The 21,169-nt window shown below is 44.8% G+C and overlaps 4 protein-coding genes across 6 annotated transcripts; all 4 read right to left on the minus strand.

The window, feature by feature from the left end:
- Positions 1 to 1,162: 1,162 nt before the first annotated feature.
- LOC120489523 (zona pellucida sperm-binding protein 3-like) lies at positions 1,163 to 3,162 on the minus strand. The gene is made up of 8 exons (XM_039686415.2): positions 2,502 to 3,162; positions 2,296 to 2,417; positions 2,106 to 2,209; positions 1,851 to 2,028; positions 1,661 to 1,778; positions 1,504 to 1,586; positions 1,344 to 1,432; positions 1,163 to 1,272 (listed from the first exon to the last, which is right to left on the minus strand). The coding sequence occupies exons 1-8, from the start codon at positions 3,075 to 3,077 to the stop codon at positions 1,205 to 1,207; spliced, it is 1,338 nt and encodes a 445-aa protein (XP_039542349.2). The 5' UTR covers positions 3,078 to 3,162; the 3' UTR covers positions 1,163 to 1,204.
- Positions 3,163 to 4,260: 1,098 nt separating this feature from the next.
- LOC120489509 (uncharacterized) lies at positions 4,261 to 9,720 on the minus strand. The gene is made up of 3 exons (XM_039686389.2): positions 9,606 to 9,720; positions 9,478 to 9,533; positions 4,261 to 9,394 (listed from the first exon to the last, which is right to left on the minus strand). Exons 1-3 carry the CDS (start codon positions 9,704 to 9,706, stop codon positions 4,326 to 4,328), a joined length of 5,226 nt encoding a protein of 1,741 aa, XP_039542323.2. The 5' UTR covers positions 9,707 to 9,720; the 3' UTR covers positions 4,261 to 4,325.
- Positions 9,721 to 11,474: 1,754 nt separating this feature from the next.
- Positions 11,475 to 13,423, minus strand: LOC120489527 (zona pellucida sperm-binding protein 3-like). Its single transcript, XM_039686418.2, has 8 exons — positions 12,814 to 13,423; positions 12,608 to 12,729; positions 12,418 to 12,521; positions 12,163 to 12,340; positions 11,973 to 12,090; positions 11,816 to 11,898; positions 11,656 to 11,744; positions 11,475 to 11,584 (listed from the first exon to the last, which is right to left on the minus strand). The coding sequence occupies exons 1-8, from the start codon at positions 13,387 to 13,389 to the stop codon at positions 11,517 to 11,519; spliced, it is 1,338 nt and encodes a 445-aa protein (XP_039542352.1). The 5' UTR covers positions 13,390 to 13,423; the 3' UTR covers positions 11,475 to 11,516.
- Positions 13,424 to 14,578: 1,155 nt separating this feature from the next.
- On the minus strand, positions 14,579 to 20,430 carry LOC120489507 (uncharacterized). Of its 3 annotated transcripts, none has more exons than XM_089128820.1 (4): positions 20,316 to 20,430; positions 20,188 to 20,243; positions 16,574 to 20,104; positions 14,579 to 16,177 (listed from the first exon to the last, which is right to left on the minus strand). In XM_089128820.1, exons 1-4 carry the CDS (start codon positions 20,414 to 20,416, stop codon positions 14,640 to 14,642), a joined length of 5,226 nt encoding a protein of 1,741 aa, XP_088984946.1. In that variant the 5' UTR covers positions 20,417 to 20,430; the 3' UTR covers positions 14,579 to 14,639. The 3 variants fall into 3 exon arrangements, with proteins under 3 accessions (XP_088984946.1, XP_088984945.1, XP_039542319.2); XM_089128819.1 differs by having other exon boundaries at positions 14,579 to 15,307; positions 15,383 to 20,104; XM_039686385.2 differs by having other exon boundaries at positions 14,579 to 20,104.
- Positions 20,431 to 21,169: the final 739 nt, after the last annotated feature.

The raw sequence follows: 21,169 nt of genomic DNA on the forward strand, positions 1-21,169 counted from the left end.
TATGCATTGCCATAACAACAGTATTCAAGGTATCAAGAATCCCATTCACACGTTTACTTCTGTCGTGTCTTGGCATTATTCTGATGAAGTTTGAAGCAAATCAGGTACAAGTAAGAAGGTGATTTCAAAGCAGTTTGAAACACCAAGCACGCGCGCCTGCGTACAACCTTCACTGTCAAGCAGACTTTTGCGTTTTTACCCAAAAGTAAAAACGCAAAGGCACATTCGATAAAATATTTTTACGTTTTCACCAGCGAGCGTTCTCGTGTAAACAGGGCCTAATTTAATACTAAGGCCCGTGTGATTTGGAACTCTTGCGGTCTTGAATGTTGACTTGTAATTTCTTCAATGGAAAACAAAACTATTATCTGATCCAGGCATTGACCCAGTGTGGGTCCTGACTGGGAAATCCATGCTGTAAGTATGCGGGTTTTTTTTTTTTTTTTTTCAAATTAAAACATTGTAAACCCTTTTTTTTTGTAAAGGGAATCCTCAATATAATTCAATAAAAATAACAGAGCAGAGCTCAGAAAGGAGCTACACATTTATTTGATTACATTATGAATCTTCTCCCAAAAAGAACAAAAAAAAAAAGGTTTACAACACCAAAATAAATTCATCAATGTTCCTAATTAATTCCACATTTTCTACACATAGGACTTTGTGTGTGTATCAATAAATGTCTTAAGCGTCACTGGGGTAATATAGTATGCATACAAAATTTGTAGAGTTTAAGTAAATAGCTATAACATATCAGTGTTTACACACTCATTACATGTAATAAATGGCAAGTGCTGGTGGTTCACATGCGTTCGGCCAATCAGCATACACTTGCATCACAGACGGTTTGTGCTGGTTGAGACCCTATTCTAAAATAGGAGCTAAATTAGCTCCTAGAACTAAAATCATTCCTTGTTCCTGCGGTGTAAACACAACAAAAATCCAGGTACTTCCGCCAATAGTTCCAGGAAAAGGTTCCTCTGGTACAAAAACCTCAATTTTGTGTTGTAATAGGCCTAGCCCCACAAATGGCTTGAGCAAAAGGTACCTCCCATAAAGGCCAGTAGAATTAGGATTTTTGTGGTACATGACTGACCAGAAACCATGTTGACAAGTTCAAAAGTGTAGTATCTGTGCAAGTAAAAACACCAAAAAACCCAAATATATTAGCAACATTTATTAAAAATCACCATGACATTTCCAGTTATTTTTGGCCATAGCCATATTCTTCAACATTGATGGGGCCGACAGATGCCTTCTCCCAGCGTAGATCTGAGGAACAAATGATTAGTGAGAACTAAAGTCATGTATGCCAATAACAACTTCTCAGAGTTAATCCAAACCTGCAAGCAGTTGATCACTTCCACTTCTAATGCTACACGTTGTGTCACAGCAGCCACAAACCTGGTCAGAATCATCTGCAGACACCCACCTGACAAAACAAACCCTCAAATAAGTTAACACAACCAATTCACCTGTACACGTATTTAGCAGGCGACATACCCATTAGCAGAGAATGAACAAGCTTTCTGTTCAGAACTTGGAGATGTTGCTGCAGCCACCTTCAAAATGCACGTGATGTAGACCTGCAGAGACAATTGTTTTTTACACCATGGCAGCATATCATAAAAAGAGTTGCACAACTACATGACATGCTTACCAGCCCACTGTCCGCTTGCTGGAACCTGAACGCCTCTAGCTGAAACCTTAGCTTATCACCTTGAGTCCGGGGCATAAAGTGAGACGTGGAGCCTGTGAGCTTGGCATCAACCAGGCACCTGTGAACAGAACCCAGTTAGAAATCACACAACCCTTCTGGAAGCTGGGATACATGAGGTAGCACCTCTCACCCATTATTCTCAATAAAGGAGTATCTGGGGACAGAAGCAACATCAGGGACTGCAGTAGCCACACAGCTGTCCACAAACACACGGATGGGAACATGGCTGTACAAACGCACTGATGCTTCAAGATTTATTATGTCACCCAGGAAGTACTGGTTAGAAGGTCTCTCAAATCTCCAGTCATCTGAAAAAATATATATAATAATCTTAACAGATGAATCACAAACAAACATTCTACAAATCTGTATGGGCTATACCAACCAGTCATGAGCTTGAGGGAGAAGACGAACACATCCTCTGCAAACTCAGTTGAGGCATATGGGATCCAAGTGGGCATTAAGGCGTCACTGCTCACATTATGTGTTCTGTAGGAGTTAAACAAGTGGTCATCTCTTGCCCATAAATGGCAGGATTAGAACATCCGTTGAGCCTGAATTAATTGAATCCTCACCTTGGATAATGACACTCGATGGCAACCACCGCACCACTGCTCCTGACAATAGGAACACCATATGAAGCCTCTTGTGGGGTGTACATAATGTTGAACCTATAGACAAGCTCATCCTCAGTCACCTAAACAGAAAGAATAAAAGAAGAACAGTCACATGGACAGTTCAGAATACCTACTGTATGATTATGGTCACAACAGAACCTTACCATTGAGGTGCCGCTACATCCATGCAGTTCAGACTCAAAGATCAGCACTTGAGCAGAAGAATCCTCTCCAGTTGCAGTACAGCCTCCCAGTGTAAAACCAGAGGACAACAGTGGGTGCCCAGTCCCAAAGAAGTCCTTCATCACTTCCACATATACTGAATTCTCTCCACACTGAGCAGCTACACTGTTGGCAGGGACAGGATAAGGCAACTCAAAAGGAACGTCTGGCTGCTGTGGTTCTTCTGGTAGACTTGGAAAGCTCCACGTCAGTTTTGCCACTGGACCCTGCAACAGCTCTTTTAATTGAACACCCATAAGGTCTTGAGAAGACTTTCTTAAGTCAGTGCTGACTGGTGTCTGGACAGGAACCTGAGCGGGAAAGCTCTGTGGTGCAAATGCATTGTTGCTGGGAACCAAAGACATCCAGGATTCAGACTGTTGAGAAGCTTGAGCTAATGTTCTAGGCCTAAACTCACTTGGACTCTGATTGTGCGCTGCTCTTGCTCTCCATTGTGCTTCAGAAAATCCAAGTGCAAGAATAAACACCAATCCAAATCCAAACTGCCAAAACCCCATTATTGCTAAGCTTGTTTCAATAACACATTATGGTGCTACCATCCAATTTTATGCAGATGTAAATCAGAATGGCTCCACCTGCACCTGGCAATTTGCTCAATCAATGTGTCACAGGTGAAAGTCATTGTTCTTTACTACGCGGAATAAAATACATTAACATATGAGGTCATGTTATTAGTGGCTAAACCAAATGATTGCTTATTTTAAATAACAAAATGAAAGGATCAATTCTCTGAAATACAATATTGTAGGTTTCATTGTCTATGGAAATAAGTTCATGGACGTGAGGTAAAATACATACGAATACTCATGAGAACATGTTGTCCGTTTCTATCAGCAAAGTATCTCAAACACTGAACTTATTAAGTACAATGCCATGTTTTTTTTTTTTTTTATCCACACTTTTGCCCACTAAAATGTCTCAGAAATGGTCTCAAAAGGGGAAGACAGCCAAATGAGAAATGGGTTCTTTTTTATGTGGTTCTTGGTTTTAATGATCACTGCACCACTCTTTAGTAGCATGTGGAACGTCATTTACAAGCTATTCATAACAGTCTAAATCAGTGGACAAATGAAATACAACAGAGGAATGAGAAAATTAACCTAAAATAAGCCCAATTTTTTTATGTTCTCCCACTTAAACCTTGTAGCCCCATCAACTACTACAAAGTCTTCAGTTTATAACAAATCTTTTAGTTTAAAAGCCATTTTTAGCTTAATTTTTTAACCTCAGGTTAAGTTCAGTAAAGTTAATTTGAATCTCTGGCCAGTAGTTCATTTTTGCAATGGTTTTTCACTTGCCCAATAATCTTTAAATTTGATCAACCATGTATTAATTTCTCTATTTGAATCAATGGACAAACCAATGAAACACGAATAGATCCGGCACCAGTGCAAAATATTTAAGGTACACATTCAAAAAAAAAAAAAAAAAAAAAGAGAAAATTAAAGCTTTGACTAGAAAATAGTATTGCACACATCAGGATTTTGAGGCAGGTACCAGTGACCAATATTTTTTCAGTCAATGCCAACAAAACACGATTTAAACAGCAACCGACTAAAAACTGACCAATTTGGTGCTCAAAACCCTATATGGCACCCCTTTTTCCTAGTTAAACTAAACTAACATGGATTTCTATCCTTTGAATGTAGGATAAACAAAAGCACAAGAAAAAAAAAACTGTTAAACATTTGATTTTTTTTATTCTGGAAGACACTTTGCATAACATAGCTGTTTTATAGAGTTCCTTAGCCCTTTACAGAGTATCGCTGATTGAGGAATGGTTTATTGTTTAGCTGGACATCTGACCCAGAGTTTCGTAGTGCATGTGCAGTCTGTGGGATACTGTAGAACATGCCAACAGATGATTCTAGGGCACTCAAGCCTAGAGATGGAGTTAGGTTTGAACCTGTGGGGCGTTTCATGGTCCCAAAATGCTCAGATATTTGGTTACTCCTTGTAGAGTCAGGAGCTTGAGACGAGAGCCTAGAGGGTCTTTCAATTACACCAATGAGACCCTGGGTTCCCAGAGAGTCTGACCTATACAGGCCATTTGACCACTTATCACTGGTAGACTGGCTAGAAACAGCTAGGGGAGAGGAACCAAGCATGGCATATGCATGAGACCCAGGAGTGTACTTCCTAGAGGGGCTTTGAGAATGAAGAGAAATGCCACCATGTCTGCTGCTACCACCCTGTGCAGAAACAAATGGTCCAGGATATGCTGAAGATGAGCCTCCTGCTGACGACAGGGAAGAAAAGAAACTTTGCATTGGAGAGCTTTGAGACAGAGAGCTACCCCATGATGCAGCTCCACCCGAGGCATGAATACCTCGTGAAGGCTGCCATCTTTGAGACGTTTGGCTTTGGTACCCAGAATAGCTTTGAACTGCTTGGCCGGACTGGTCAGCAACACCTTGGGACGAGGACAACGATAGTGTTACAATTGGATAGGAGGTTGAAGACCCAGAGGCAAACTGACTTGTGGTACCTTGAGGCTGGAGTGACCCACCATCGGTGGTGCTTCCCTGCAGGGTGAATGGCTTAGAGGACCCTGACTGGGTGCCATATCTAGAGGTAAACTGCTTCTGTGAACTCTGGATTGCAGCAGACTGACTGGAGGAACCTTGGGGCAAGGAGTGTGATTCACTTGGATAGGATGGAGATCCAGATGCAAACTGACTTGTGGTACCTTGAGGCTGGAGTGATCCACCATACTTGCTTCCCTGCAGGGTGATTGGCTTGGAGGACACTAACTGGGTGCCATATCTAGAGGCAAACTGCTTCTGTGAACTCTGGACTGCAGCAGACTGGCTGGAGGAACCCTGGGGCGAGGATAGTGATACACTTGGATAGGATTGAGACCCAGATGCAAACTGACTTGTGGTACCTTGAGGCTGGAATGATCCACCAGAAGTGCTTCCCTGCAGGGTGATTGGCTTAGAGGACACTAACTGGGTGCCATATCTAGAGGCAAACTGCTTCTGTGAACTCTGGACTGCAGCAGACTGGCTGGAGGAACCCTGGGGCGAGGATAGTGATACACTTGGATAGGATTGAGACCCAGATGCAAACTGACTTGTGGTACCTTGAGGCTGGAATGTTCCACCAGAAGTGCTTCCCTGCAGGGTGATTGGCTTAGAGGACACTAACTGGGTGCCATATCTAGAGGCAAACTGCTTCTGTGAACTCTGGACTGCAGCAGACTGGCTGGAGGAACCCTGGGGCGAGGATAGTGATACACTTGGATAGGATTGAGACCCAGATGCAAACTGACTTGTGGTACCTTGAGGCTGGAATGATCCACCGTAAGTGCTTCCCTGCAGGGTGATTGGCTTAGAGGACACTAACTGGGTGCCATATCTAGAGGCAAACTGCTTCTGTGAACTCTGGACTGCAGCAGACTGGCTGGAGGAACCCTGGGGCGAGGATAGTGATACACTTGGATAGGATTGAGACCCAGATGCAAACTGACTTGTGGTACCTTGAGGCTGGAATGATCCACCGTAAGTGCTTCCCTGCAGGGTGATTGGCTTCGAGGACACTAACTGGGTGCCATAGCTAGAGGCAAACTGCTTCTGTGAACTCTGGATTGCAGCAGACTGACTGGAGGAACCTTGGGGCGAGAAGTGTGATTGACTTGGATAGGATGGAGATCCAGATGCAAACTGACTTGTGGTACCTTGAGGCTGGAGTGATCCACCATACTTGCTTCCCTGCAGGGTGATTGGCTTGGAGGACAGTAACTGGGTGCCATAGCTAGAGGCAAACTGCTTCTGTGAACTCTGGATTGCAGCAGACTGACTGGAGGAACCTTGGGGCGAGAAGTGTGATTGACTTGGATAGGATGGAGATCCAGATGCAAACTGACTTGTGGTACCTTGAGGCTGGAGTGATCCACCATACTTGCTTCCCTGCAGGGTGATTGGCTTGGAGGACACTAACTGGGTGCCATAGCTAGAGGCAAACTGCTTCCGTGAACTCTGGACTGCAGCAGACTGACTGGAGGACCCTTGGGGCAAGGATAGTGATGCACTTGGATAGGATTGAGACCCAGATGCAAACGGACTTGTGGTACCTTGAGGCTGGAGTGATCCACCATAAGTGTTTCCCTGCAGGGTGAACGGCTTAGAGGACCCTGACTGGGTGCCATAGCTAGAGGAAAACTGCTTCTGTGAACTATGGACTGCAGCAGACTGACTGGAGGAACCTTGGGGCAAGGATAATGATTCACTTGGATAGGATGGAGACCCAGGTGCAAACTGACTTGTGGTACCTTGAGGCTGGAGTGATCCACCATACTTGCTTCCCTGCAGGGTGATTGGCTTGGAGGACACTAACTGGGTGCCATATCTAGAGGCAAACTGCTTCTGTGAACTCTGGACTGCAGCAGACTGACTGGCGGAACCTTGGGGCGAGGATAGTGATTCACTTGGATAGGATTGAGACCCAGATGCAAACTGACTTGTGGTACCTTGAGGCTGGAATGATCCACCAGAAGTGCTTCCCTGCAGGGTGATTGGCTTAGAGGACACTAACTGGGTGCCATATCTAGAGGCAAACTGCTTCCGTGAACCCTGGACTGCAGCAGACTGGCTGGAGGAACCCTGGGGCGAGGATAGTGATACACTTGGATAGGATTGAGACCCAGATGCAAACTGACTTGTGGTACCTTGAGGCTGGAGTGATCCACCATACTTGCTTCCCTGCAGGGTGATTGGCTTGGAGGACACTAACTGGGTGCCATAGCTAGAGGCAAACTGCTTCCGTGAACTCTGGACTGCAGCAGACTGACTGGAGGACCCTTGGGGCAAGGATAGTGATGCACTTGGATAGGATTGAGACCCAGATGCAAACGGACTTGTGGTACCTTGAGGCTGGAGTGATCCACCATAAGTGCTTCCCTGCAGGGTGAATGGCTTAGAGGACCCTGACTGGGTGCCATAGCTAGAGGAAAACTGCTTCTGTGAACTATGGACTGCAGCAGACTGACTGGAGGAACCTTGGGGCGAGGATAGTGATGCACTTGGATAGGATAGAGACCCAGAGGCAAACTGACTTGTGGTACCTTGAGGCTGGAGTGACCCACCATCAGTGGTGCTTCCCTGCAGGGTGAATGGCTTAGAGGACCCTGACTGGGTGCCATATCTAGAGGCAAACTGCTTCCGTGAACTCTGGATTGCAGCAGACTGACTGGAGGAACCTTGGGGCGAGGAGTGCGATTCACTTGGATAGGATGGAGATCCAGATGCAAACTGACTTGTGGTACCTTGAGGCTGGAGTGAGCCACCATACTTGCTTCCCTGCAGGGTGATTGGCTTAGAGGACACTAACTGGGTGCCATATCTAAAGGCAAACTGCTTCCGTGAACCCTGGACTGCAGCAGACTGACTGAAGGACCCTTGGGGCGAGGATAGTGATACACTTGGATAGGATTGAGACCCAGATGCAAACTGACTTGTGGTACCTTGAGGCTCGAGTGATCCACCGTAAGTGCTTCCCTGCAGGGTGATTGGCTTAGAGGACCCTGACTGGGTGCCATATCTAGAGGCAAACTGCTTCCATGAACTCTGGGCTGTAGCGGACTGACTGGCGGAACCTTGGGGTGAGGATAGTGTTACAATTGGATAGGAGGATGGAGACCCAGAGGCAAACTGACTTGTGGTACCTTGAGACTGGACAGAACCACTGTAAGTGCTACTCATTCCCTGGGAGGCAAAGCCAGTAGAGCCCTCAAACCAAGGACCAGAGGTACTTTTTGACTGGCTATAAATAGCTAGGTGTGACGACATGGGTATACTCGCATATTTGGTATGGGACGCAGGGGCATACCGACCAAGAGTGCCCTGAGGCTTCAGATATAAGCTAGAAGTAGAACTACTACCTCCCTGCACAGGGAATAAGTTACTGGAAGTTAATGGAGTGGCAGACCTGCTCTGGGTGCTTGTAGACACACTAGGTGAACTCTGAACACTTGTGGACTGGCTAGAAATGCTTTGAGAGAGACTACCCTGAGTGTCTAGAGGTGAAGCAGGACCTGCTGACTGTGATCCTGAACTGCTGTCAGAGCCAAGCATAAACAGGCTGGGAGTGCTTTGACCATTAGTAGACTGGCTAGAGACCTCCAAGGGTGAGGGTAGAAGCTGACTGGAGCGGTCCTGTGATTGGGGAAACAAGTCAACATGAGAGCCAAGCCCTGCCACTTCCCCTTGAAAAGAGCCAGAAGCTTCCAAAAAACTGCCCGAATTTCCCTGAAAGCTAGAACTATACAAACTGGGGGTACTCTGGTCACTGGTAGACTGACTAGAAACAGATGAAGAACTGAGCTCGTTATAGGAGCCCGGGTTATATTGACCCAAGGCACCAGAGGTTTCCAGGGAACTGGTCACGTACAAACTAGGGGAACTTTGATCACTGGTGGACAGGCCAGAATTGCCAAGTGTGGCAGGGAAGCTACTTTCTCCTTGCGTAGACACACTAGTAGTATCTGTAGCGGCTGAACCAGAGGAACCCTGGAGTGATGTCAAATGGCCTGCATGCAGTTCATTTAAGGGTACAGGCAAGGAAGCTAAAACAGAGCTGCTTGGAGTGGTCTGGGCATGGGACATTGATTCATGCCTGCTGGAAACACCACCTTTAACAAATTGGAGTAAGTTCAACCTTTTCAGGGGTCTGTTAGTGAATAAACTAGAGCCCACTTCTTCAGGCAAAATCCCAGTCACAGGGACCTCTGACACAGAAGACTGGACTGCACGAGGTGAGAAAGATTTATCTGAAGGTTGGCCCCACCAGTGGTTGGCATCTGAATGAGCTCCAGCTGTGAATTAGACAAAATAGAAAATTTGTAGAAAAACAATTCTCACAATTTAAAATCTTTTGCAAGAAAAAAAAACACATTACCTTTAAATCCATGAGCATTACTCAAAAAGAGCAGGAAGATTACAAACAAGTGTAACCTAAAAGTAAATACATTAGGTAAATAAATTTGCCAAATCATTCACAAACTGAGGTTGATTGAATAAACTCACTGTGTCCACCCTTTGTCCATGGCAAACAAAAACCTAGAGTACTCCGAAGCCCCAACATTCACTTTCTCAATCCACCACACAGACACTACAATTGCAAACATATGTAAATGGAGATAAGTGTATTTTATAGACCTTCATCAGTCCAATTATGGCAAATAACTAATTACATGAAACATTGTTCACCTGGGAAACTAACTGGCTGTTAAAAGATAATTGGTGATAGATTTATGAAGGTGTTTAAACATTTTAAAGTGTGTAACTGTGTATTGTATGCATAGGATAGTCATTCACTTTAAACAAAATGTGTCTGATCACATCAGGTTGACCTTTATAAAGGTTTATTTTAGGAAGGAAGTAAGACAAATTTTTGGAGTCTCTGGGATAAAACTCAGCCAAAATGCTCTGAGGACTCTGAGACTGTTTACCAGTTAGTTGAGCCAAAAATTCAACATTTTTGATAATTAAGTCTGAAAAATTCTCAGCAACAAGGCTTTTTCAACCCTGTTTAAATCTAGGCCTATGTTTAAATATGATACTACTTAGCCGCTCCTACACGCTATTTTTAAGGCTTTGCCCATGTCTACTGGCTGACAACTCTGATGTGTATGTGTGTGTGTGTGTGTGTGTGTGTGTGTGTGCGTGTGTCGAGTTTCATGCATTTTGAAGCATGCTAAGAGTCTCAGAAATACCCAAACAAAATATAAAAGTTTTATGCATTGCCATAACAACAGTATTCAAGGTATCAAGAATCCCATTCACACGTTTACTTCTGTCGTGTCTTGGCATTATTCTGATGAAGTTTGAAGCAAATCAGGTACAAGTAAGAAGGTGATTTCAAAGCGGTTTGAAACACCAAGCACGCGCGCCTGCGTACAACCTTCACTGTCAAGCAGACTTTTGCGTTTTTACCCAAAAGTAAAAACGCAAAGGCACATTCGATAAAATATTTTTAAGTTTTCACCAGCGAGCGTTCTCGTGTAAACAGGGCCTAATTTAATACTAAGGCCCGTGTGATTTGGAACTCTTGCAGTCTTGAATGTTGACTTGTAATTTCTTCAATGGAAAACAAAGCTATTATCTGATCCAGGCATTGACCCAGTGTGGGTCCTGACTGGGAAATCCATGCTGTAAGTATGCTGGGTTTTTTTTTTTTTTCAAATTAAAACATTGTAAACCCTTTTTTTTGTAAAGGGAATCCTCAATATAATTCAATAAAAATAACAGAGCAGAGCTCAGAAAGGAGTTACACATTTATTTGATTACATTATGAATCTTCTCCCAAAAAGAAAAAAAAAAAAAAAGGTTTACAACACCAAAATAAATTCATCAATGTTCCTAATTAATTCCACATTTTCTACACATAGGACTTTGTGTGTGTATCAATAAATGTCTTAAGCGTCACTGGGGTAATATAGTATGCATACCAAATTTGTAGAGTTTAAGTAAATAGCTATAACATATCAGTGTTTACACACTCATTACATGTAATAAATGGCAAGTGCTGGTGGTTCACATGCGTTCGGCCAATCAGCATACACTTGCATCACAGACGGTTCGTGCTGGTTGAGACCCTATTCTAAAATAGGAGCTAAATTAGCTCCTAGAACTAAAATCATTCCTTGTTCCTGCGGTGTAAACACAACAAAAATCCAGGTACTTCCGCCAATAGTTCTAGGAAAAGGTTCCTCTGGTACAAAAACCTCAATTTTGTGTTGTAATAGGCCTAGCCCCACAAATGGCTTGAGCAAAAGGTACCTCCCATAAAGGCCAGTAGAATTAGGATTTTTGTGGTACATGACTGACCAGAAACCATGTTGACAAGTTCAAAAGTGTAGTATCTGTGCAAGTAAAAACACCAAAAAACCCAAATATATTAGCAACATTTATTAAAAATCACCATGACATTTCCAGTTATTTTTGGCCATAGCCATATTCTTTAACATTGATGGGGCCGACAGATGCCTTCTCCCAGCGTAGATCTGAGGAACAAATGATTAGTGAGAACTAAAGTCATGTATGCCAATAACAACTTCTCAGAGTTAATCCAAACCTGCAAGCAGTTGATCACTTCCACTTCTAATGCTACACGTTGTGTCACAGCAGCCACAAACCTGGTCAGAATCATCTGCAGACACCCACCTGACAAAACAAACCCTCAAATAAGTTAACACAACCAATTCACCTGTACACGTATTTAGCAGGCGACATACCCATTAGCAGAGAATGAACAAGCTTTCTGTTCAGAACTTGGAGATGTTGCTGCAGCCACCTTCAAAATGCACGTGATGTAGACCTGCAGAGACAATTGTTTTTTACACCATGGCAGCATATCATAAAAAGAGTTGCACAACTACATGACATGCTTACCAGCCCACTGTCCGCTTGCTGGAACCTGAACGCCTCTAGCTGAAACCTTAGCTTATCACCTTGAGTCCGGGGCATAAAGTGAGACGTGGAGCCTGTGAGCTTGGCATCAACCAGGCACCTGTGAACAGAACCCAGTTAGAAATCACACAACCCTTCTGGAAGCTGGGATACATGAGGTAGCACCTCTCACCCATTATTCTCAATAAAGGAGTATCTGGGGACAGAAGCAACATCAGGGACTGCAGTAGCCACACAGCTGTCCACAAACACACGGATGGGAACATGGCTGTACAAACGCACTGATGCTTCAAGATTTATTATGTCACCCAGGAAGTACTGGTTAGAAGGTCTCTCAAATCTCCAGTCATCTGAAAAAATATATATAATAATCTTAACAGATGAATCACAAACAAACATTCTACAAATCTGTATGGGCTATACCAACCAGTCATGAGCTTGAGGGAGAAGACGAACACATCCTCTGCAAACTCAGTTGAGGCATATGGGATCCAAGTGGGCATTAAGGCGTCACTGCTCACATTATGTGTTCTGTAGGAGTTAAACAAGTGGTCATCTCTTGCCCATAAATAGAAGGATTAACAAATCCGTTGAGCCTGAATTAATTGAATCCTCACCTTGGATAATGACACTCGATGGCAACCACCGCACCACTGCTCCTGACAATAGGAACACCATATGAAGCCTCTTGTGGGGTGTACATAATGTTGAACCTATAGACAAGCTCATCCTCAGTCACCTAAACAGAAAGAATAAAAGAAGAACAGTCACATGGACAGTTCAGAATACCTACTGTATGATTATGGTCACAACAGAACCTTACCATTGAGGTGCCGCTACATCCATGCAGTTCAGACTCAAAGATCAGCACTTGAGCAGAAGAATCCTCTCCAGTTGCAGTACAGCCTCCCAGTGTAAAACCAGAGGACAACAGTGGGTGCCCAGTCCCAAAGAAGTCCTTCATCACTTCCACATATACTGAATTCTCTCCACACTGAGCAGCTACACTGTTGGCAGGGACAGGATAAGGCAACTCAAAAGGAACGTCTGGCTGCTGTGGTTCTTCTGGTAGACTTGGAAAGCTCCACGTCAGTTTTGCCACTGGACCCTGCAACAGCTCTTTTAATTGAACACCCATAAGGTCTTGAGAAGACTTTCTTAAGTCAGTGCTGACTGGTGTCTGGACAGGAACCTGAGCGGGAAAGCTCTGTGGTGCAAATGCATTGTTGCTGGGAACCAAAGACATCCAGGATTCAGACTGTTGAGAAGCTTGAGCTAATGTTCTAGGCCTAAACTCACTTGGACTCTGATTGTGCGCTGCTCTTGCTCTCCATTGTGCTTCAGAAAATCCAAGTGCAAGAATAAACACCAATCCAAATCCAACCTGCCAAAACCCCATTATTGCTAAGCTTGTTTCAATAACACATTATGGTGCTACCATCCAATTTTATGCAGATGTAAATCAGAATGGCTCCACCTGCACCTGGCAATTTGCTCAATCAATGTGTTACAGGTGAAAGTCATTGTTCTTTACTACGCAGAATAAAATACATTAACATATGAGGTCATGTTATTAGTGGCTAAACCAAATGATTGCTTATTTTAAATAACAAAATGAAAGGATCAATTCTCTGAAATACAATATTGTAGGTTTCATTGTCTATGGAAATAAGTTAATGGACGTGAGGTAAAATACATACGAATACTCATGAGAACATGTTGTCCGTTTCTATCAGCAAAGTATCTCAAACACTGAACTTATTAAGTACAATGCCATGTTTTTTTTTTTTTTATCCACACTTTTGCCCACTAAAATGTCTCAGAAATGGTCTCAAAAGGGGAAGACAGCCAAATGAGAAATGGGTTCTTTTTTATGTGGTTCTTGGTTTTAATGATCACTGCACCACTCTTTAGTAGCATGTGGAACGTCATTTACAAGCTATTCATAACAGTCTAAATCAGTGGACAAATGAAATACAACAGAGGAATGAGAATTAACCTGAAATAAGCCCAATTTTTTTTATGTTCTCCCACTTAAACCCTGTAGCCCCATCAACTACTACAAAGTCTTCAGTTTATAACAAATCTTTTAGTTTAAAAGCCATTTTTAGCTTAATTTTTTAACCTCAGGTTAAGTTCAGTAAAGTTAATTTGAATCTCTGGCCAGTAGTTCATTTTTGCAATGGTTTTTCACTTGCCCAATAATCTTTAAATTTGATCAACCATGTATTAATTTCTCTATTTGAATCAATGGACAAATCAATGAAACACGAAAAGATCCGGCACCAGTGCAAAATATTTAAGGTACACATTCAAAAAAAAAAAAAAAAAAAAAAAGAGAGAAAATTAAAGCTTTGACTAGAAAATAGTATTGCACACATCAGGATTTTGAGGCAGGTACCAGTGACCAATATTTTTTCAGTCAATGCCAACAAAACACGATTTAAACAGCAACCGACTAAAAACTGACCAATTTGGTGCTCAAAACCCTATATGGCACCCCTTTTTCCTAGTTAAACTAAACTAACATGGATTTCTATCCTTTAAATGTAGGATAAACAAAAGCACAAGAAAAAAAAAACTGTTAAACATTTGATTTTTTTTATTCTGGAAGACACTTTGCATAACATAGCTGTTTTATAGAGTTCCTTAGCCCTTTACAGAGTATCGCTGATTGAGGAATGGTTTATTGTTTAGCTGGACATCTGACCCAGAGTTACGTAGTGCATGTGCAGTCTGTGGGATACTGTAGAACATGCCAACAGATGATTCTAGGGCACTCAAGCCTAGAGATGGAGTTAGGTTTGAACCTGTGGGGCGTTTCATGGTCCCAAAATGCTCAGATATTTGGTTACTGCTTGTAGAGTCAGGAGCTTGAGACGAGAGCCTAGAGAGTCTTTCAATTACACCAATGAGACCCTGGGTTCCCAGAGACTCTGACCTATACAGGCCATTTGACCACTTATCACTGGTAGACTGGCTAGAAACAGCTAGGGGAGAGGAACCAAGCATGGCATATGCATGAGACCCAGGAGTGTACTTCCTAGAGGGGCTTTGAGAATGAAGAGAAATGCCACCATGTCTGCTGCTACCACCCTGTGCAGAAACAAATGGTCCAGGATATGCTGAAGATGAGCCTCCTGCTGACGACAGGGAAGAAAAGAAACTCTGCATTGGAGAGCTTTGAGACAGAGAGCTACCCCATGATGCAGCTCCACCCGAGGCATGAATACCTCGTGAAGGCTGCCATCTTTGAGACGTTTGGCTTTGGTACCCAGAATAGCTTTGAACTGCTTGGCCGGACTGGTCAGCAACACCTTGGGATGAGGACAACGATAGTGTTACAATTGGAGAGGAGGTTGAAGACCCAGAGGCAAACTGACTTGTGGTACCTTGAGGCTGGAGTGACCCACCATCGGTGGTGCTTCCCTGCAGGGTGAATGGCTTAGAGGACCCTGACTGGGTGCCATATCTAGAGGTAAACTGCTTCTGTGAACTCTGGATTGCAGCAGACTGACTGGAGGAACCTTGGGGCAAGGAGTGTGATTCACTTGGATAGGATGGAGATCCAGATGCAAACTGACTTGTGGTACCTTGAGGCTGGAGTGATCCACCATACTTGCTTCCCTGCAGGGTGATTGGCTTGGAGGACACTAACTGGGTGCCATATCTAGAGGCAAACTGCTTCTGTGAACTCTGGACTGCAGCAGACTGGCTGGAGGAACCCTGGGGCGAGGATAGTGATACACTTGGATAGGATTGAGACCCAGATGCAAACTGACTTGTGGTACCTTGAGGCTGGAATGATCCACCAGAAGTGCTTCCCTGCAGGGTGATTGGCTTAGAGGACACTAACTGGGTGCCATATCTAGAGGCAAACTGCTTCTGTGAACTCTGGACTGCAGCAGACTGGCTGGAGGAACCCTGGGGCGAGGATAGTGATACACTTGGATAGGATTGAGACCCAGATGCAAACTGACTTGTGGTACCTTGAGGCTGGAATGATCCACCAGAAGTGCTTCCCTGCAGGGTGATTGGCTTAGAGGACACTAACTGGGTGCCATATCTAGAGGCAAACTGCTTCCGTGAACCCTGGACTGCAGCAGACTGACTGGCGGAACCTTGGGGCGAGGATAGTGATTCACTTGGATAGGATTGAGACCCAGATGCAAACTGACTTGTGGTACCTTGAGGCTGGAGTGATCCACCGTAAGTGCTTCCCTGCAGGGTGATTGGCTTGGAGGACACTAACTGGGTGCCATATCTAGAGGCAAACTGCTTCTGTGAACTCTGGATTGCAGCAGACTGACTGGAGGAACCTTGGGGCGAGAAGTGTGATTGACTTGGATAGGATGGAGATCCAGATGCAAACTGACTTGTGGTACCTTGAGGCTGGAGTGATCCACCATACTTGCTTCCCTGCAGGGTGATTGGCTTGGAGGACACTAACTGGGTGCCATAGCTAGAGGCAAACTGCTTCCGTGAACTCTGGACTGCAGCAGACTGACTGGAGGACCCTTGGGGCAAGGATAGTGATGCACTTGGATAGGATTGAGACCCAGATGCAAACTGACTTGTGGTACCTTGAGGCTGGAATGATCCACCAGAAGTGCTTCCCTGCAGGGTGATTGGCTTAGAGGACACTAACTGGGTGCCATATCTAGAGGCAAACTGCTTCCGTGAACCCTGGACTGCAGCAGACTGACTGGCGGAACCTTGGGGCGAGGATAGTGATTCACTTGGATAGGATTGAGACCCAGATGCAAACTGACTTGTGGTACCTTGAGGCTGGAGTGATCCACCGTAAGTGCTTCCCTGCAGGGTGATTGGCTTGGAGGACACTAACTGGGTGCCATATCTAGAGGCAAACTGCTTCTGTGAACTCTGGATTGCAGCAGACTGACTGGAGGAACCTTGGGGCGAGAAGTGTGATTGACTTGGATAGGATGGAGATCCAGATGCAAACTGACTTGTGGTACCTTGAGGCTGGAGTGATCCACCATACTTGCTTCCCTGCAGGGTGATTGGCTTGGAGGACAGTAACTGGGTGCCATAGCTAGAGGCAAACTGCTTCTGTGAACTCTGGATTGCAGCAGACTGACTGGAGGAACCTTGGGGCGAGAAGTGTGATTGACTTGGATAGGATGGAGATCCAGATGCAAACTGACTTGTGGTACCTTGAGGCTGGAGTGATCCACCATACTTGCTTCCCTGCAGGGTGATTGGCTTGGAGGACACTAACTGGGTGCCATAGCTAGAGGCAAACTGCTTCCGTGAACTCTGGACTGCAGCAGACTGACTGGAGGACCCTTGGGGCAAGGATAGTGATGCACTTGGATAGGATTGAGACCCAGATGCAAACGGACTTGTGGTACCTTGAGGCTGGAGTGATCCACCATAAGTGTTTCCCTGCAGGGTGAATGGCTTAGAGGACCCTGACTGGGTGCCATAGCTAGAGGAAAACTGCTTCTGTGAACTATGGACTGCAGCAGACTGACTGGAGGAACCTTGGGGCAAGGATAATGATTCACTTGGATAGGATGGAGACCCAGGTGCAAACTGACTTGTGGTACCTTGAGGCTGGAGTGATCCACCATACTTGCTTCCCTGCAGGGTGATTGGCTTGGAGGACACTAACTGGGTGCCATATCTAGAGGCAAACTGCTTCTGTGAACTCTGGACTGCAGCAGACTGACTGGCGGAACCTTGGGGCGAGGATAGTGATTCACTTGGATAGGATTGAGACCCAGATGCAAACTGACTTGTGGTACCTTGAGGCTGGAATGATCCACCAGAAGTGCTTCCCTGCAGGGTGATTGGCTTAGAGGACACTAACTGGGTGCCATATCTAGAGGCAAACTGCTTCCGTGAACCCTGGACTGCAGCAGACTGGCTGGAGGAACCCTGGGGCGAGGATAGTGATACACTTGGATAGGATTGAGACCCAGATGCAAACTGACTTGTGGTACCTTGAGGCTGGAGTGATCCACCATACTTGCTTCCCTGCAGGGTGATTGGCTTGGAGGACACTAACTGGGTGCCATAGCTAGAGGCAAACTGCTTCCGTGAACTCTGGACTGCAGCAGACTGACTGGAGGACCCTTGGGGCAAGGATAGTGATGCACTTGGATAGGATTGAGACCCAGATGCAAACGGACTTGTGGTACCTTGAGGCTGGAGTGATCCACCATAAGTGCTTCCCTGCAGGGTGAATGGCTTAGAGGACCCTGACTGGGTGCCATAGCTAGAGGAAAACTGCTTCTGTGAACTATGGACTGCAGCAGACTGACTGGAGGAACCTTGGGGCGAGGATAGTGATGCACTTGGATAGGATAGAGACCCAGAGGCAAACTGACTTGTGGTACCTTGAGGCTGGAGTGACCCACCATCAGTGGTGCTTCCCTGCAGGGTGAATGGCTTAGAGGACCCTGACTGGGTGCCATATCTAGAGGCAAACTGCTTCCGTGAACTCTGGATTGCAGCAGACTGACTGGAGGAACCTTGGGGCGAGGAGTGCGATTCACTTGGATAGGATGGAGATCCAGATGCAAACTGACTTGTGGTACCTTGAGGCTGGAGTGAGCCACCATACTTGCTTCCCTGCAGGGTGATTGGCTTAGAGGACACTAACTGGGTGCCATATCTAAAGGCAAACTGCTTCCGTGAACCCTGGACTGCAGCAGACTGACTGAAGGACCCTTGGGGCGAGGATAGTGATACACTTGGATAGGATTGAGACCCAGATGCAAACTGACTTGTGGTACCTTGAGGCTCGAGTGATCCACCGTAAGTGCTTCCCTGCAGGGTGATTGGCTTAGAGGACCCTGACTGGGTGCCATATCTAGAGGCAAACTGCTTCCATGAACTCTGGGCTGTAGCGGACTGACTGGCGGAACCTTGGGGTGAGGATAGTGTTACAATTGGATAGGAGGATGGAGACCCAGAGGCAAACTGACTTGTGGTACCTTGAGACTGGACAGAACCACTGTAAGTGCTACTCATTCCCTGGGAGGCAAAGCCAGTAGAGCCCTCAAACCAAGGACCAGAGGTACTTTTTGACTGGCTATAAATAGCTAGGTGTGACGACATGGGTATACTCGCATATTTGGTATGGGACGCAGGGGCATACCGACCAAGAGTGCCCTGAGGCTTCAGATATAAGCTAGAAGTAGAACTACTACCTCCCTGCACAGGGAATAAGTTACTGGAAGTTAATGGAGTGGCAGACCTGCTCTGGGTGCTTGTAGACACACTAGGTGAACTCTGAACACTTGTGGACTGGCTAGAAATGCTTTGAGAGAGACTACCCTGAGTGTCTAGAGGTGAAGCAGGACCTGCTGACTGTGATCCTGAACTGCTGTCAGAGCCAAGCATAAACAGGCTGGGAGTGCTTTGACCATTAGTAGACTGGCTAGAGACCTCCAAGGGTGAGGGTAGAAGCTGACTGGAGCGGTCCTGTGATTGGGGAAACAAGTCAACATGAGAGCCAAGACCTGCCACTTCCCCTTGAAAAGAGCCAGAAGCTTCCAAAAAACTGCCCGAATTTCCCTGAAAGCTAGAACTATACAAACTGGGGGTACTCTGGTCACTGGTAGACTGACTAGAAACAGATGAAGAACTGAGCTCGTTATAGGAGCCCGGGTTATATTGACCCAAGGCACCAGAGGTTTCCAGGGAACTGGTCACGTACAAACTAGGGGAACTTTGATCACTGGTGGACAGGCCAGAATTGCCAAGTGTGGCAGGGAAGCTACTTTCTCCTTGCGTAGACACACTAGTAGTATCTGTAGCGGCTGAACCAGAGGAACCCTGGAGTGATGTCAAATGGCCTGCATGCAGTTCATTTAAGGGTACAGGCAAGGAAGCTAAAACAGAGGTGCTTGGAGTGGTCTGGGCATGGGACATTGATTCATGCCTGCTGGAAACACCACCTTTAACAAATTGGAGTAAGTTCAACCTTTTCAGGGGTCTGTTAGTGAATAAACTAGAGCCCACTTCTTCAGGCAAAATCCCAGTCACAGGGACCTCTGACACAGAAGACTGGACTGCACGAGGTGAGAAAGATTTATCTGAAGGTTGGCCCCACCAGTGGTTGGCATCTGAATGAGCTCCAGCTGTGAATTAGACAAAATAGAAAATTTGTAGAAAAACAATTCTCACAATTTAAAATCTTTTGCAAGAAAAAAAAACACATTACCTTTAAATCCATGAGCATTACTCAAAAAGAGCAGGAAGATTACAAACAAGTGTAACCTAAAAGTAAATACATTAGGTAAATAAATTTGCCAAATCATTCACAAACTGAGGTTGATTGAATAAACTCACTGTGTCCACCCTTTGTCCATGGCAAACAAAAACCTAGAGTACTCCGAAGCCCCAACATTCACTTTCTCAATCCACCACACAGACACTACAATTGCAAACATATGTAAATGGAGATAAGTGTATTTTATAGACCTTCATCAGTCCAATTATGGCAAATAACTAATTACATGAAACATTGTTCACCTGGGAAACTAACTGGCTGTTAAAAGATAATTGGTGATAGATTTATGAAGGTGTTTAAACATTTTAAAGTGTGTAACTGTGTATTGTATGCATAGGATAGTCATTCACTTTAAACAAAATGTGTCTGATCACATCAGGTTGACCTTTATAAAGGTTTATTTTAGGAAGGAAGTAAGACAAATTTTTGGAGTCTCTGGGATAAAACTCAGCCAAAATGCTCTGAGGACTCTGAGACTGTTTACCAGTTAGTTGAGCCAAAAATTCAACATTTTTGATAATTAAGTCTGAAAAATTCTCAGCAACAAGGCTTTTTCAACCCTGTTTAAATCTAGGCCTATGTTTAAATATGATACTACTTAGCCGCTCCTACACGCTATTTTTAAGGCTTTGCCCATGTCTACTGGCTGACAACTCTGATGTGTATGTGTGTGTGTGTGTGTGTGTGTGTGTGTGTGTGCGTGTGTCGAGTTTCATGCATTTTGAAGCATGCTAAGAGTCTCAGAAATACCCAAACAAAATATAAAAGTTTTATGCATTGCCATAACAACAGTATTCAAGGTATCAAGAATCCCATTCACACGTTTACTTCTGTCGTGTCTTGGCATTATTCTGATGAAGTTTGAAGCAAATCAGGTACAAGTAAGAAGGTGATTTCAAAGCAGTTTGAAACA

This window comes from Pimephales promelas, chromosome 3, assembly GCF_988280905.1.
Source record: "Pimephales promelas chromosome 3, fPimPro1.hap1.1, whole genome shotgun sequence".
NCBI classification, from domain to species: Eukaryota; Metazoa; Chordata; class Actinopteri; order Cypriniformes; family Leuciscidae; genus Pimephales; species Pimephales promelas.

Bases quoted from the DNA above. Each gene is read 5' to 3' on its own strand.
- LOC120489523 (XM_039686415.2), bottom strand. From the start codon at position 3,077: ATGGGGTTTTGGCAGTTTGGATTTGGATTGGTGTTTATTCTTGCACTT. The intron at 2,210-2,295 runs GTGAGGATTCAA...TAACTCCTACAG, and splicing joins ATCGAGTGTCATTATCCAAG to AACACATAATGTGAGCAGTG. The intron at 2,029-2,105 runs GTTGGTATAGCC...ATATTTTTTCAG, and splicing joins CTCCCTCAAGCTCATGACTG to ATGACTGGAGATTTGAGAGA.
- LOC120489509 (XM_039686389.2), bottom strand. From the start codon at position 9,706: ATGTTTGCAATTGTAGTGTCTGTGTGGTGGATTGAGAAAGTGAATGTT. The intron at 9,534-9,605 runs GTGAGTTTATTC...ATTTACTTTTAG, and splicing joins ATGGACAAAGGGTGGACACA to GTTACACTTGTTTGTAATCT. The intron at 9,395-9,477 runs GTAATGTGTTTT...TCTAATTCACAG, and splicing joins TAATGCTCATGGATTTAAAG to CTGGAGCTCATTCAGATGCC.
- LOC120489527 (XM_039686418.2), bottom strand. From the start codon at position 13,389: ATGGGGTTTTGGCAGGTTGGATTTGGATTGGTGTTTATTCTTGCACTT. The intron at 12,341-12,417 runs GTTGGTATAGCC...ATATTTTTTCAG, and splicing joins CTCCCTCAAGCTCATGACTG to ATGACTGGAGATTTGAGAGA. The intron at 11,745-11,815 runs GTATGTCGCCTG...TTGTTTTGTCAG, and splicing joins TGTTCATTCTCTGCTAATGG to GTGGGTGTCTGCAGATGATT.
- LOC120489507 (XM_039686385.2), bottom strand. From the start codon at position 20,416: ATGTTTGCAATTGTAGTGTCTGTGTGGTGGATTGAGAAAGTGAATGTT. The intron at 20,244-20,315 runs GTGAGTTTATTC...ATTTACTTTTAG, and splicing joins ATGGACAAAGGGTGGACACA to GTTACACTTGTTTGTAATCT. The intron at 20,105-20,187 runs GTAATGTGTTTT...TCTAATTCACAG, and splicing joins TAATGCTCATGGATTTAAAG to CTGGAGCTCATTCAGATGCC.